The 15,834-nt window shown below is 44.0% G+C and overlaps 1 protein-coding gene across 1 annotated transcript in view; it reads left to right on the plus strand.

Annotated features, from left to right (window-relative positions):
* Positions 1-3,552: 3,552 nt before the first annotated feature.
* The window catches only part of LOC104467678 (dynein heavy chain 9, axonemal-like), a gene marked incomplete at both ends in the record, with an annotated part of 31,330 nt that continues 19,048 nt past the window's right edge, over positions 3,553-15,834 (plus strand). Inside the window, 3 exons of the mRNA XM_010081533.1 lie at positions 3,553-3,746; positions 7,684-7,832; positions 10,906-11,033. Coding sequence (XP_010079835.1) covers positions 3,553-3,746; positions 7,684-7,832; positions 10,906-11,033 — 471 coding nt within the window. The remainder of the gene's footprint in view (positions 3,747-7,683; positions 7,833-10,905; positions 11,034-15,834) is intronic.

Raw genomic sequence — 15,834 nt, forward strand, 5'->3', positions numbered from 1 at the left:
CTGCTTGGAAACAGGGACGTATTATTGTTGGTCTAAGTTTCTTGGAAAATTTCACAGCAGAGGTTTTGAAAAGCAATTAATATTCACAGAAAGATTACTGATTGAGATAGCTTTCACTGCACCGGCTTTTAAATAGCAGCATCTCTTATTAATACCATCACTCCTAATAAATGCAATTAAAATTGTTGACTAATGAAAATTTTAGTGATAATTTATATAATACAGAATTTATACTTGCAATTAGAGCTTTCTTGATTCTGCAACATGTTGTTCAGGGAGAGAGAGACTATCATCTCTGATTACGTGTCTGTCAGTTAGTAAGAAGAAAGCAATTTTTCAGAGTCTCCCTTGTTAACATCACCAAGAGACTTCTCAAGGCAGCAGCAGTCAGAGTTCTGAAGTGGTATTTTAAGTAAGTCACTTCAAAAGTCAACAGTGATAAAAACTTTTATATAAGCACTTGCACTGATGAATCCTCAACATTTGCCATTGTGTTGTGTTCAGCTACGAGAGGTGCGTCAAATATATTTATTACTGCAAGGACAAGGTTTTGGCAGTTCAGAATCTATGGCATTGTTCCTGTGAAGTTCAATTTCTCATGTTCTATGCTCCGGTTTCTAGTTTTCCACAGAGAGTGGGATGCAGCACTGATTTTGGAGCGAGTGCTTCTGTCACTGACATTTCTCCATGTTTGTGCTAATCCATACATGGAAACATCGTCTGTTGAATCACTCCTTTGCTCACACTGTCCTTCATGAAATTCTCGGGATCTGTGGGAATTTGGCATGGAGATGGGCAGCGCCAAATCGAGTCAGTCTATGCTGTAGCTATCAACTGGCATTGCAAGCACCTTGTCTTTTGTGGAGATATTGATGAAATTGTGACTTTGAGCAAGGCTTGGTTTGTTGGAGGAGCATTTACAGTAACATCTGCAAGTACTCTGCCTGTAGCTCTAATTCTGGTCCCAGGGCACCTGACCTGTGAGGAAAGGTGGAAGGATTTGTCCAGATATGAGATGATGAAGCCAAACTCTCCTTGTTATTGGCAGCCAATGTAACAAGGTTCAACCATGACAAGTCACAGGTAGGGAGGCTCAGCCTGAATACATTAAAAAAAACCTCAAACTTTTTTTCCAGGAGGTTAGTACAGCTCTACAACAGGGCACCTAGAGGGGCTGGGAGAGCTTCATTTCAGAGGTCAGCATTTTGGTAGACAAAGCCCTGGCTGGCCTGATCCAGCACTGGCTGTAGTCCTAAGTCTGAGCACAAGGCTGGACTAGACACCTCCAGAGGTTTCTTCCAACCATTGCTTCTGTAATGCTGTGAGTGCATCTTCAATGGATGTCCTGGGTCCGTGGCACCCACTCGAACAGCTTTACAGCTTCTTTCCCTCTGTCATTTACAGGCATTCCCACTGCTGGAAATGCCAACTCATTTCCCATAAGGACCCTCTTTTTCCTCCCCTAGTTCACTCTCTGTGTTGAAGTACGGCTTCTAACTAAATCCAGTCTATTAGAAAGACCAAGGTTTTCCACTGTTCTCAGCTTCTCATCCAGAAGCCTTTCCAGAGGGAAACCATGGTTTTCCTGCAGTTTGCAGAGCAGAGTGGCCTTCAGTGTCTTCTGCCTCATTTGCAGCAGCGTCGTATCCAAGGCAATCTGTCAGCACTTCTGTCAGGGCATTTGCATGACTTTCAAAGCCCTTTGGCAAGTGTGTGTTTTTTCAGTTGATCTGAATGAGGTGTGACACCAGCATTTTTCAAGGAGCTTTCTCAGTTGCTTTCCATACCGGAGCTGTATGGGATGTGAGCTGGAGCATTAATGGTGCGGAACACCTCTGCCCGTCAAGAAGCTTCTGCTTTGCTCTGGGTATGTCCTTCTGTTTCTATAGAAAATAGCTCATTCACTGTCTTTTATACTTCACTTATCTTTTCCACTTCATGTTCAACTACTTACAGCTTCTTATTATGTAAAACACTCTGAAGATGTTTGTTTCAGCGAGAATTTTGCTTGAAATTCAGAACCTTACAAGCTGTGCAATACGTTTTGCCACCACTTGTATGAAAGATAACTTAGATTCTTTACTTCTCTGCATAACATTTATTTGCTATTTTCTAGCGAAAAATCTAGCTACATTTTCATTGTAATTATCATTTATTTACTGCCTTGCTCAGCTGGTCTTTGGGCCATTCTTCAGGTACCTGTTTCTGCTACAGACTTGTGGCACCAAGAAGTTAGAGTGCATTGGGCAAATATAAATTGGAGTGGTTTGATTTTTGCATGTTTGTACAAAGAAAGCACCCACCCCTGTACAGTTTGCCCTGTGTTTGTTGAGGGGTGTGGCTCTGTGGTCCCCACGACCGCACGGTGAAGCCTCAGCGCTGTGATTTCCCAGGGTGTGTGCTCCAGCCTGTGCGGACAGAGAGGTGTATGCACGGGGGAACGGGGAGAGGAGAACAACTGCTTGTGTATAAAGCTGAAGAGAATGAATATTCCAACTGTGAAATCACTCTTAAAGCAGTTTTGGTGAGCACAGCAAGCCTGAGTTTAATTTTGGATACTGAGCACCCTGGATACAAAAGCACGTTTTTCCATCCGTTGTTGTGATTTTTGCTGCACAATTCTCTTTGTGTCTGTTGAAGCAGCAAGGAGACTGTTTGCAGACTTGCAGCTCACGGGAATGCCAGCCGTGTGCTCTCCCGTCAGATGTTAGCGATAATGATTAAGAAAGATCCATCACCAATTGCCCTGTTGATACGTTACCATCATCCAGATCCATGGTCTCTGGGGAGCCCAGTTGCAGCAAGGATTTGGAGAACCCTTCCCAGCAACTGGGAAATTTCTATACAGTGCATCCACTGCATAGATGAGGCTCCCAAATTTCCCTGCAAACGTTCACTGCTTTTATACAGTTAAATAAACAACTTTATATCTTAAACTGTGAAAAAACATTCAGTGTGGTTTTTTTTTTCCTTGTTAATTTTTTCTCGCGTTTGGCCAGGACCCAAAAAAAAGTTAAGAAGAAGTAAAGGTATCTGGTTATCTTGATTGTGTATCTCTCAGCAAAGCCCGTCACCAGCCTATTACGTTCTTTTACCTAGAGGTCTGTCTGTCGGTCTGAGATAGGTTTATCTCTTTTTGACAAAGGGGCCTTTGGTTACACAACAATTATCAGCAAGTGTTCCAGCAATGCTCTATAAGCGTTACAACAAAAGCTTTTATAAACTGGCATATATTCATAAGCTAATACATTGCCTGTGTGATCAATATTATACATATTAGATATGTTGTGAGGTTCCTCTAGAGGTCAACTTTGGTTCAGGGCCTCACTACTCCAGCCCCAGTATTTCGTCCTGTGACAATGTGCTGACAACAGAGTTGGGAAAAGCAGAATGGACGAAGTCTGATCCTGGAGGGTTTCTGGCTGTGGTTCCCGGGCTCCAGCTATGACCCTTATGGTGGAGCAAAACATGGAGCAATCAGTAATGGCAGAAAAATGGTTCAAAGGCATGTAGGATTGTTCTTCTGAAGACCTTCCTTGATTTTTTTTCTAGGCTCTCTCATCCATGGAGGAATTCAGAAACCTGGATCGAGACATTGAGGGGTCTGCAAAGCGGTGGAAGAAATTTGTTGAATCTGAGTGTCCTGAAAAGGAGAAGTTCCCCCAGGAATGGAAGAACAAGTCATCTCTGCAGCGCCTGTGCATACTGCGAGCCATCCGCCCCGACCGCATGACCTACGCGGTCAGGTAGGCAACCTGCCTCTTCCTACCTCTGTAATGCTCTCGCTTAGCAGGGAACTCTGGGTCTGTGTATCCTAAGGAAGAGAATATGTTTAGACTTCTTTATTATAGAATGTGAGTTCTGGAAGATGGTTTCCTGTAAGGGAGTCTGCTTACTGGGTCATCTCTGAACTCTGCAAGACAGTCAACACATCTCATTGAACTGGAATTTCTTGCTTAAGGAGATCCAACCCCAATATCATCGATAGTGATAGAAGCAGCGTAACTAGCACTGGGTGAGGATCAGACGTGCCAAGTCAGAAAGGAGCATCATCATACAGGTGTTACGCATCTGCTAGAGTCTTTTAATGATCAGTCTAACTTCTAGAGTTCATTAAAGTCAATATTAGTTACTAAATCCTTTAGAGCTGCTCCTTAGGCACAAGAATAAAGTGTAGACATGAAGTCTTATAGAGATATTCTCTTTTTTTTTTTTTTTTTTGTAAAATGCAAAATTTATGTGATGCTCATTCTGAAAGTTGTAGTTGTAAATTATGTAGTGAAGGTAACTAGGCGAATCTAAACTTTATGAAGGTATGCAAAAGCAATATGCTTGTTCCAGGAGAAACTAAAGGTCTTTCACTCCATTAGGACTTGTTTTTTCCTTCTCTGTCCTAGTAGTCTATGATCTGACATTTCTGCAATTCCTCTCGTGCCACTGCCTCTCCAATAGCTTATATTGCTCCACCATCTGGCATGTGCGTGTATATGGGTACATGTAGCAGATTGCATTACTCAGCGTATGAACTAGTTTTCTGTTTGTGCTTTAAAATTCACTGAAAAATGCAGACAAGTCTGAGTGAAGTCTTACTGTGGTCAATGTTATTATGTTTTATTAAATATTATAATTTCTCTGAATTACGCCATTCTGAACCATCTTCTTTTACATTTGTTACTCCTTTAAGGCTGGGTTCTCCATGTGTTCTCTCAGCAGAAAAAAAATGTTCCTGTTGTTATTTAGCTTGAGTAAAACAAGCTCTTGTCTTTCTGAGCTGTTAAGTGCATATTTAATTTAAGCAAGTTTAACTTATTCCTTTCAATCAAAACGGCAATACTCATATAGTTCGAAAATAACTAGAACATAAAGTTTCAATACCTCAATTCATTTCATATTCCTCTTTTGTGAAAAGCTCAGGGAATCCAAGTTCAAAAGCTTGGCTGGATATTTTTAGGGTCTGGGCATGTCAAGCTTTTCTGTTTGCACAAGAGTATTTAAATGTCTTTTGTTCCTTATCTAGAAGTAGGTTAAAATGTAAACATGTGCAAAGAATAACAGTTCACAGCGCCTTCTGCAAGACTTTGTTTGTAGATGTTTGTGACTAAAATTCGACTTGAAATATAGGATAGACAGAAACTCTGCCCAAAAGGCATAAGAAGAGATTTGTTTAGGGAAAAAGCAAATGTGAAAATGGTAGTGGTAAGAATGACAGGCAAAATGCCTTTGACTTCCTGATTCCTCCTTGATAGTGCCATACTGCTCAAATACAGCCACCACACAGAAGGCTAGTGGTCACCCGGTGTCTCATTTTCCTAAGCACCTTCAAAGCTGTGTTGCATCTGTGACCCTTCAAAAAGCAGGAGATCCTGTGGAGCGCTGGGGAGCTGCATACTTCAGCCTCAGCATCCCTGGTTTGGCCAGCAGTGTTTCAAGATCATGTGCATCTTAACAACTTCACCAGGTTTTGGATATCTGCAATGTCATTGAATCCCACATGTTGTTTTCCAGTTCTCAACTTGCAGATCTCTTTCTTCTGTCTGTCGGTTAAATCTGCTAACACTAAATACCTTACGGCTGATCAACGGGTGTCACTGCAAGTATGGTCCCAACCTTCCTGGCTCTCTGAGAGTCTGGGCAAGCAACTTGAGTGCGTTTAAGGAGTCAAAGAGTAGTTCGGGAGCCTACCTATAGGAGACTAGGAGTATTTTAGAGGCCCTAGAGTGTCCCTACCCCATCTCTAGCTGCTGTTCAGAAAGCTGTAAGACCCTTTATGTCCCATGTCATATATGCCGGCTCCATGCAGATGGTCTAGGAAGCTCTTTAGCATCTAAAAATGACATGGATACCATGCTCACTCCACCGCTGTACAGGCTTCTTACATGTCCCTGTCCTGGAAGTTTGGTTTTTCAGCCACTCTCCATAGCAGATCCCTGGGCATATTTGCACAGGCTGTTTTATTGCCCAGGCCTAGGGAGCTGTCAGGAGAAATCACTCTTACCCTGGCTCACTCCTTAGAGCTTAGGTAAGGGCAGTGCTCTACTGTCCGTCACCAAGAGTCATTTCCTCAGGAGGGATTTTCCAGTGCAAATACCTATTTCATCCTTCAACCCTATCGAAGAACATCAGCAAGGAGCTTCTTGCAACACCTTGTGCTCCCATGCTTCACACCCACCATGAGATCAGATCGGTCCAGCATCTAACAACCTAAGTTGTTCATGGTGAAATCCTCCCGAAAGCACTGGTACTTCTGCCGTGAGGGCAGATCCTTGAAACAATGCAGAAGGACTTAGAAGGACTCTTCAGATAAAGGATCTGTGGCTTCATATAAGCTAGCAAAGCTGTAAGCCAGTCATTTCTCTCGCAGGGAGTTTTTGCTTTTTGTTCTGGCACCATTTCTCAAATGTTGCTGCTTGTGCTGTGAACCACCCAGATGAACACCTCATGTGAAAGACACCAAGTGTAGGCACGTTTCCAGCCTTGGCTCCGAGGGCAGGCCTGCCTTCCCTGCACGTGTGGTTCATTGCAAAGTCTCCAAGTCCCATTAGTTGTGTTTCTGAATCTCCAAGGCATCATCTCACAGAGCTGAGACTTGATGTAAAACAAGAATGTTGTGACCTTGGATCTGAGGGACTTTTTTTCATTTTGTGGACTGAAGCTTTCCAGCAGCTCTTTAGCAAATCTTGACCCAGAACAGAAAAAGCTACTTGAAAGAGGAACCAAGCAAAGTGGCAGCTTTTTCTTTTGCAATCCCTTAGGCATTTCTATTCCAACTGCCTTTCACTAGTCCTTGAAGGAGACTCTCAGCTCTCTTACAAAGGATTTGGCTGCCTTATTCGGGTATCATCTACCAGGTCAAACCTGGCTGATGTTTTTCTTCCCCGTGTTACTGAGGTTTTCAAAAGGACTGAGTCATGCATCTGTGCTAGAAGAGCAGCTGCTCGTTCCTGGGGTTTGAATACAACATTCCTACCTTTGAATCGATGTTCACAGCATCCTCTTTTTCTAAAGCTGTGATTTTGGTAAGCTCGCCCTGGGGAGATTCAGCCTGGCCATTCTCCATGCACTGTGCTCTCTTCAGGCGGATGCTGTGGACCTGAATTTTTTCCTGTTCACTTCGTTGTATTTTTCCTTGTGACTCCTATGCGCAGGCCAAGCTACACGTGTTAGATATTCTTAGAGCTCTTTTATCTTTCCAGAACAAAGTCATTTTGTAAATCATCTGGACTTTTTGTGACTTTTGGGGATAAATCTAAAGGAATGCTAATTCCTCTCTGAGGCTGTATGGATTACAGAGCACGCGACAGTTTTCTCTACATTAACTATTTCCTCTCTCCTGAAATACCATTTGTCAGAATCAAGCCCCTATCCGTACTGAACTTCTGAATACAGCCTTAGGCTGGTAAGTGCCCCTGTTTTCCCTTCTCACCTCCTTTTTTTTTTTTTTGTCAGATATTGGTGTGCCATGTGTCATTTTACCCTGTAAAAACTGCCAACCATTGCTACTGAGCGTTCGCTCCAGCCCAGCCTGCCGTTCCTTTCAAAAATCATTTCATGCACTTTTTTGTTGTTGTTAAGTTTTTAATGCATTTGAATCAGCAAAATCGAAACTAATCAATTGATTATTTGCAGGAGAATCAGTCTTTTCTGAATAATAGTAGACTGGCAAAACTTTTTTCTTTCTGGCAGAGATTTTGTAGAAGAAAAGCTTGGCAGTAAATATGTGGTAGGGAGATCCCTGGATTTTGCAACAACCTTTGAGGAATCAGGACCTGCAACCCCAGTGTTTTTTATCCTGTCCCCAGGAGTCGACCCACTGAAGGATGTGGAGAAACAAGGTAAATAAATTATGTCTGTAGGCATAGCACAGCATTGCTTCTTATCTTCTGCATAATTATCTTGGCATGACGTTCTTGTTCTGTTTTTTTTTTTTTTTTCCCTCATCTCTTTGTAGATAATGGAGTAATCTGTTAAAAATAGATAATTGTGAGAGGATGTGATTGTTTCTTTTTTTCTATTTCTTTTTTTTCTTAAAGGGTTTTGGATTTTCATCTGAAGTTTAAATTAAACTTTTCTCTTTCCTGCATTGCCTGGATTCCCAGTGTGGTTCACACTGCAGTGATTTCTGAGTTGGTTTTGTACACAACCTATAATTTACGTCAGACATATCTAATATGCTGTCAGATAGCTAAAAGTAAGCAACAGCTCCCTATAACATCCTGCTGGCCAGTGGCAGAGTTTCCAGTTTTTAATCCCATCCTACATTTCGGTGTGGATGGTCAGACGTAGTGCTGTTGGCCAGCTTCAAAGCCCAGGGGGTTTCTCTAAGGTGCCTTGTTTGAGCAGGGAGGGATGTCTGTTGTGCATCCATCTCTGTGGCCTCCTTGGGACTCGCTCCAAGTGGTCTGTGTCCTTTTTATGTTGGGGGCCCCACAGCTGAACACAACACTGCAGGTATCATCAGCCAAGCTGGCAGCGACAGCAGAGAAACCAGTAACGCTGAACTAACTCATCATACAGGCGAGTGGCAGAAGAATGCTGACCTGTGGATTTCTTTTTGTCTCTGTGATGCACCTTCTGGGTCATCCCCAAATCATTTTGATTCAGTCTTTACCTACATTCCCACAAGCACCTCTCAGAGATGTGAAAGCCCAGTGCAGCCTGAGCCACAGGCCAGATGGCAGTTCTCAGTCGTGGGCAGTTCCTGGACTTTTCATTGTGTTTTGTGCTCTTTCTGCCCTGATACCAGATCTCTTTATTGTGAATTGAAGGGGAACCCCCTGAGGAAGGTCCTATCATCTGCCAGGCTTCCCATTGGAGCCATGTTGGTGATCCTGTCTCTTACTGTGTTAGCTTGTTGCATAGGAAATAGAAGCACTAAAATCCAACCATGAATGGTTTGATTGGAACCGTAAAGACATTTGTAGCTGAGCACCTGCGGTTAGTCAGACAGAAAAGTTACAGCAAGTAAGGTGAAAAAAATCTAATGAAATAAAACCATTGCTTTCATGCATCTGCGCTGGCCTTAAAGCCTGCCTCAGTGGGGTTTGGATCAGATTAATTATTCAATATTTCCTCTACCCTTCATTAGGCTTTATTAAAGTGCAAGTCTGGCTAGATAATTCTTGTGAATGGAAGAGAGCTTCTTCCAGATGCTGCCCACTCATGGGATCCTTCCTATGGGGAGGACCCTGCAGCATAGGACCCTGCAGCAAACACTCTTGGGCTCAGAAAGCTTCCCCACCTCCCTGCTACTCACAGCTTACCTCCACTGGCCCCTCTGCTCTCCAAGCCAGCGAAGAGGAAGGCTGGCATCATCTTTGGTGAGGCAGCCAGCACAGACTCACTGTCTGTCCCTCTGCAGTCCTGTTCCTACTTTTGAAGTGGAAATAACAACTATGTGAATTTTAATGTTACTCACCTGGTTTGGAGTAGCGCCCTGCCTTCTGCAAATTTGCCCCATCCCCTCTTGAGAGGATGGGTCTTGAAGGCAGAGGAGGAGCTGAGCAGCTCTCAAAGTTGGCAGCCACCAGAGATGGTGAGAAATAAAACTAGAAACTCTCAAATATGGGGAGAGCTGTGTCCCAGGGTGTTGCTGTAGTGAGGCTGAACAGAGAGTCCGGGCAACTGGAAGGCTTTGGATGTTTGTTTTCCTTATGACCATCTGTTTCCAGTCTTGTACCATGAGCTGAATCCTAAGTCTTGCAAGACAAATCTTTTCCTTGTTTTATTACAAAACTTGCCTGCTTTTAGTAGAAATTGAGAATTAAGGGTGCGCCATCTGCATGAAGGCAAATCTGCATGCAGAGATAAATGTAGGCAATCCCAAGGGATCAGCATGTGGGGATACGGGTCCTGGCTGAGCCAAATGCATCCTGCTCCCATGAGTGCAGCCAGCGTGGATGTTTGTTGGGCTGCTTCCCTCCAGCAGCCCAAATTGGTGCTCGTCTTCTGAGGAGCACACAGCAGCGCTGGTTTGCTCCAGGCAGTTGCTTCTCTTGGGAGACAAGAAGCAACCAGTATCCTCCATCTTTGATTGAAAGACAGATTTGGAAAACTAAACAGGAGATCTTTAGCTATGATCACTTAAAGGATCTGAGGCACTGGGATGCTACAGAGAAATCAGGGGAGTCCAAATGACTATCATGGACTAAATGAAGAAACACTAAATAGCTGCCATCCTTCCTCCAGAGCAGGATAATAAATGACAAGAGTTTTGGAGTTCCCACCCTGCATTGTGCAGAAGGGGATGCAGAAGGGACCGGAGGAGGAGGTCCGCAGTGATTCCTGGAGCACCCCTTCCCACGGGCTCACTGCAGCCCACTGCCCATGAGTCATCCCATACACATTGTGGTGCACCCAGGGGCATCTCCACACCTCCCAAAGCCCATGATGATCCACGGGAAATCTGGAGGGCTGACTGATCTCCAGATCCAAGAAACATGGGAGGCCTTGGTCGAGGCCACAGGAAGCTCACACAGATTTCATTTCAGCTGCCTTCTCGAAAGGGAATGGGTTCCTAACCTTACTGCTGGTTCTAGAATGCATCGCAGGGTGTGTTTCCCCATCAAATGATGTCTTGTTCAAAACCTATTTATATGTTTATACACAAGGTTGCAGGGGAACAATGTTCTTTAAACAAGAGGCACTTTGTAATAATGTACCTTTGTGTCGATGCTGCTCTGTAATTAAAAGTAGTTTGGAAGAAACCACTGCAGTGCTTTGGCAAGGAGTGTGTGAGAGACAAGATAACTCTTATAAGAAGTGTGATAGCTCTTCCATGAGGGTTTTTGATAAGACTGAACTCCACCTCGCTGCTGCTGCAGGAGCTCAGCTGTGCTGCGTGTCATTTCGGGTAAAAGTGCTGAACATTGCTCTTTTTTTTTTTTTTTTTTTTTTTTTTTCTTTTAGGGAAGAAACTTGGTTATACATTTAACAACAGGAATTTCCACAATGTTTCCCTTGGACAAGGTCAAGAGGTGGTTGCTGAACAAGCTCTAGATTTGGCTGCAAAGGAGGGTCACTGGGTCATCCTTCAGGTACGGTGTCTTTGGGAACATCCTGCCATTCTCCTGGGTTACCTGGTGCTGATCCAATCCCTGAGGGCACCCTGTCGTTCTTATCTGGTGGGACATGGGACAAGGTATCATCTGTGGGTCCAAAGCAGCCACTTTCTAACTGTTTCTTGCTGCTCTCTGTTGCTTTTATTGGGCATTGCTGGCTTGGTGTTCTTGATCTTTGAGCCTTCTGGAGGGTGTGTGGTTGTAGGGAGTCCTCTGAGGGCAGGTTGTGCTACACTTGCCTGGGCTTCTAGTTGCTTCATGAATAAATCAAGAGCTTTGTTCTTAAAAGTTGTTAGACTAGTTCTCTTACTACCACTCTGAACTCACCATGTATTTAAATGAGCGATGAGAACGTGCACAGCACCGGAGGAACAGCAGAGGCTCTCTGCAGCGGTGCCTTTATGCATCCTAAAACAGGTAAGTGTTTGAAGGTCTCATCACAACTTGGCAAAATGTTTCGGAGCCTTTGAGGGTGCAAAGGGAGCTCTTTGTCAAGCACTCTCTGGAGAGCACTCTGTTATTCAGTGAGTGCTTGGGATTGCTAATATGCAGAGTCAGTGATGTCAGCTCTCATTACAGGTTTTGGGAACCCCTCTGATTTCTTTGATGTGGATTTTATGAATGTTTATTATCACCAAATTGTTTAGATAAGAATTAGATTAAGACAAAGCTTTGAGTGCTGATCTGAGCCTACAGGCCTGGTTTGGGATTTAAATAAAATGCCACTGATATTTTAATCTTAATTTTTGCTTTTTTTGCAAGCTCCCTCTAAGACAGACAATGCTGAGCTTTTCAAGAGCTTTTAATACAGAATACTGGCATCTGCCTTTGAGATGGTGAAGAAGAAAATATGCTGCTTTTTGACACATGTTCCACTCAGTAAGGCAAAGTGAAGGGTTTGTTTCTACAAAGGTCCTTAGATCCTGTGAAGGATCTATCTGCTAGCAATGTCAGCTTCCATGTCTATTGCGAGTCCAGCACATGAGTAGAGTGGGCCCTGAAGTGTTTTCATTTTGTCCATTCACATCTTCTCTGGTGGTCAGATCAATCAGTGAGAGGTCTCAGCAGACACGGAAGGTTAAATCAGGAAAGCTGCAGAAGTTACATTTATATGAAGGAATGATCTTGCTGGTTGGGCTAACAGGTTCTCCAGCAACATCTGCCAAGTGTGACTATCTCTGGTGACACAGAGCAGACAGGTTCCCCTGGGAGCTTAGAGAAGAGCTTAGTTCAGCTGGCTGCTAGCAGGTTTGGATGCAGACCGCATGGGGCAAACTCAACGGTCACAGCGGTGGCCATTAGGACAGGCTGCCCAGGGCCAGTGTTGGGTCTCCTCAGGGCCAGTCAGTCATCTGGGATTTTCTCTGGTGTAGTCAAAGAACTGATAAAACTTTGTACACATACATATTCTAGTTCTGTATTGTGCTTGGTTAGGAATAAAGCAATATAGGCAAGACTGATTCAACACACAGAGATCAGAGCTCTCTCTTCCTATGATTTTTGTCATAGTTTTGACCCTGGCTGGCAGCTAAACACCACGACAGCTGCTCACTCACTGTCCCCTCTCCTGGGGATGGGGAGAGAATTAAAGGGGTGAAGGGAAAAGAGACTCATGGGTTGAGATAAGAACAATTTAATAACTAAACTAGAGTAATATTGGAAATAATAATGATGAAAATAGTAATAAAGGAGTTGTTGTGGTGGGTGCCGGGGTTGGAAGAGAGAGCACTTCTGGACAGAGCCTCATTTATATAGGGGTATGCTGTGCATGATATGGAACAGACCATTGGCCAGTTTGGGTCTCAGTCCTAAACCTAAGGTGGAATCCTGGGCTGGTCACTGGGGCTGTGCTCCCTCCCAGCTCCTCCTGCCCCTGCAGACACAGGCACAGCAGAGAAGTCCTTGACTGTCCTGGCAGCAACTCTAAACATCAGTATGTTTCCATCCGCCTTCTCAGCACGAATCCCAAACAAATGCTCTTACTAGCTACTATGAAGAAAGTTAACTCCATCCCAGCCAAAACCAGGACATTTTTATAGTCATAGACCTTCTGAGCAATCCAGGCAGTGAGGAACCCACTAGGAGCTGGAGTTGTGTTTTGGTGGCACTTCACTTTCGGGACAGACTTGGAAACATCCAGAAGGTGTTTGAGGCAGTCAGGACTGTTTCTTTCCAGTTTCTACACTTGGTGTCTCAGTTAGGCACATGAACTGATAACAAAGCAATGAAACTTAATTGTCACCCAGACTGGCCAAGCTGCTCAGCTCCAGAGCCCATCTCTGTATCTCACTTTGTGTTCCCACCACCTTCCAAGGGCTGGAGTTTCATGTAAAGTGAGAAACAGGGAGAGGAGCCTGAGTGAGGGGCTTGACATGTGTCCCCTGCATTGGCAGACAAGGCCCCCCTAGCCAAACAAAACTCTACTACGGTCAGCAGACATCCACCTGAACTGTAGGTAAATGTATCAAATGTTATAAGAATTTGCTACAGATGGATCAGGTCAATTTGATACTTTGCACTGTGAAGGTGACTGAAGTTTTAAAGGAAATACAACAGCTCTGATTGATGTGAACTGTAGTAGAGCTGCAGAGATGATGCCACCCAGGAATGTATTAGGGAAGCTGCAGAAGTTGAATGTTGCTAGCAGAACTCTTGAGCAGTGGTCATGGGGCCAGGCTTACTTTAGACGTGACGTTGGCTTAAGAAAAAACCTGACCCTGCTTTGAGCAGAGGGTGAGGACTAGATGGTCCCCTGAGGTGTCTCCAGCCTCAGCGATTCTGTGGTCACTGCTTTCCCACTGCCAAGTTAGCCATGAGTGTGGTTTCTCAGATGCGTGTCATCTCCCTTGTGTAGGAAGGAGGGAGCTTTGCATCAGAGAGCACTAAGCCATCACCTGTAGCATAAACTGTGTCTGCTCAGTTTCCCTCTCTGGATCTACTTGAAATTTTTTTGTTAAGACAGTGACCACCACAATCACCAAATAGTGTTTATCAGCCTGATAGCAAAGAAACAGTGAAATTTGTTCACATATTTACAGATGCACATCTGAATGAACCGATGCAAGGAGAAGTTCAGACATTAGATATTCCCAATTTAATTATAGTCTTCATCCATTAGCCAAAATGTCACTTCCTTCTCTTTGCGATCAAGTTAATTTAATTCTTGAGTATCTTTCCATTTTCATAGGTTGTTGCTTCACTGAGTCAGGTTCATGTACTAAATTGAATAAGAGTGAGCTCCTAGAGCAAAACTGTATGGGATTCAGACATTGGCAGAGGCCTTCTTATTGCATCGTAAATACAATGGAGCCCTTTTCTGTGCACTTCACAACTAGTCCTAGCTACAAGCAAAAGGGAAATATTGTCCTGTATTAGATCATAGAATCATAGAATGGTTTGGGTTGGAAAGGACCTTAAAGATCATCAAGTTCCACCCCGCCTGCCATGGGCAGGGACACCTCCCACCAGCCCAGGTTGCCCAAAGCCTCATCCAGCCTGGCCTTGAACCCCTCCAGGGATGGGGCATCCACAGCTTCTCTGGGCAACCTGGGCCACTGCCTCACCACCCACACAATGAAAAATTTCTTCCTAATGTCTAGTCTAAATTTACCCTCTTTTAGTTTATACCCATTAACCCTTGTCCTCTCACTACCCCCCCTGATAAAGAGTGCCTCCCCATCTCTCCTGTAGCCCCCTTCAGGTACTGGTAGGCTGCTATTAAGTCTCCTTGGAGCCTTCTCTTCTCCAGGCTGAACAACCCCAACTCTTTCAGCCTGTCCTCATAGGGGAGGTGCTCCAGCCTCTGACCATCTCCGTGGCGTCCTCTGGACTCTCTCCAGCAGGTCCAGGTCTTTTGTATGTTGGGGGCCCCACAGCTGAACACAGTACTTGAGGTGGGGTCTCACGAGAGCAGAGTAGAGAGATATATTGTCCGTTCAAGGCACACATAAGCATTTGTCCCTAAGCCTTTGTTTCAATAGAGACCAATTTTCCTTCCAGCCACAGTATCTTTTCATTCCTAGATATATCTAAAAGGAGAAATATCTACTCTACTTCCAGTTCTCCTTCCTGATTTTTGGACAAACACTTTGATGGAGTAAGCTATTGGATTTCAGACAGCTGTTTTCCTTCCTGCCTCATGTCACAACAGCCATTCCCATGTTTTTCCAATTGCAGACCAGCAAGTAATCCAGATATTGATCTAGGATGGAATTAAGTTTCTGTTGGGCTTTCAATACCTTTGTAATTACTGCAGTCCCAGTTTTGTTGTACAACTGCTCTGGAAACCTCTGTCTCAGGACATATTTTGGGTTAAAACAGAAATGTAATGGAGTCCTCATGAAAATAAAGTTTCTTTTCCTCCATTTCTTGAGATTAATCAAGCAATTGTCCTTTGCTGTACAGTTCCCCTGCTCATCACTACCTACCTTTACATCTTCATATCTTAGGAAGTGAAATTTGGTAAGCTCCAACATTGTCTCTAAAACTTTGGGGAGTTCAGCTCAGTCGAGATTTTCTGCAGTTCACGTTTGTTTGCTCTCTGGCCTGGCAAATCCCAGCAGTTCCCACACCACTAATGGCTGCATTTGGGCTGAGGTCCGGATCTCAACACTAGACTGAGGGGTTCAAGCAGAGGATGAAGCACTGGATTGATTGGAGAAGAGATGAGGATGAACTCGAATGCCTTCCTAACCCTTAAATTGTGTCAGATTCTGTATGAATACAAGTGGATCCATATGATGCCTGTTTTTTCTGTTGTCTTATCTGATCAAAAGAA

Source organism: Pterocles gutturalis, unplaced genomic scaffold (genome assembly GCF_000699245.1).
Source record: "Pterocles gutturalis isolate BGI_N339 unplaced genomic scaffold, ASM69924v1 scaffold28294, whole genome shotgun sequence".
Classification (NCBI taxonomy): Eukaryota; Metazoa; Chordata; class Aves; order Pterocliformes; family Pteroclidae; genus Pterocles; species Pterocles gutturalis.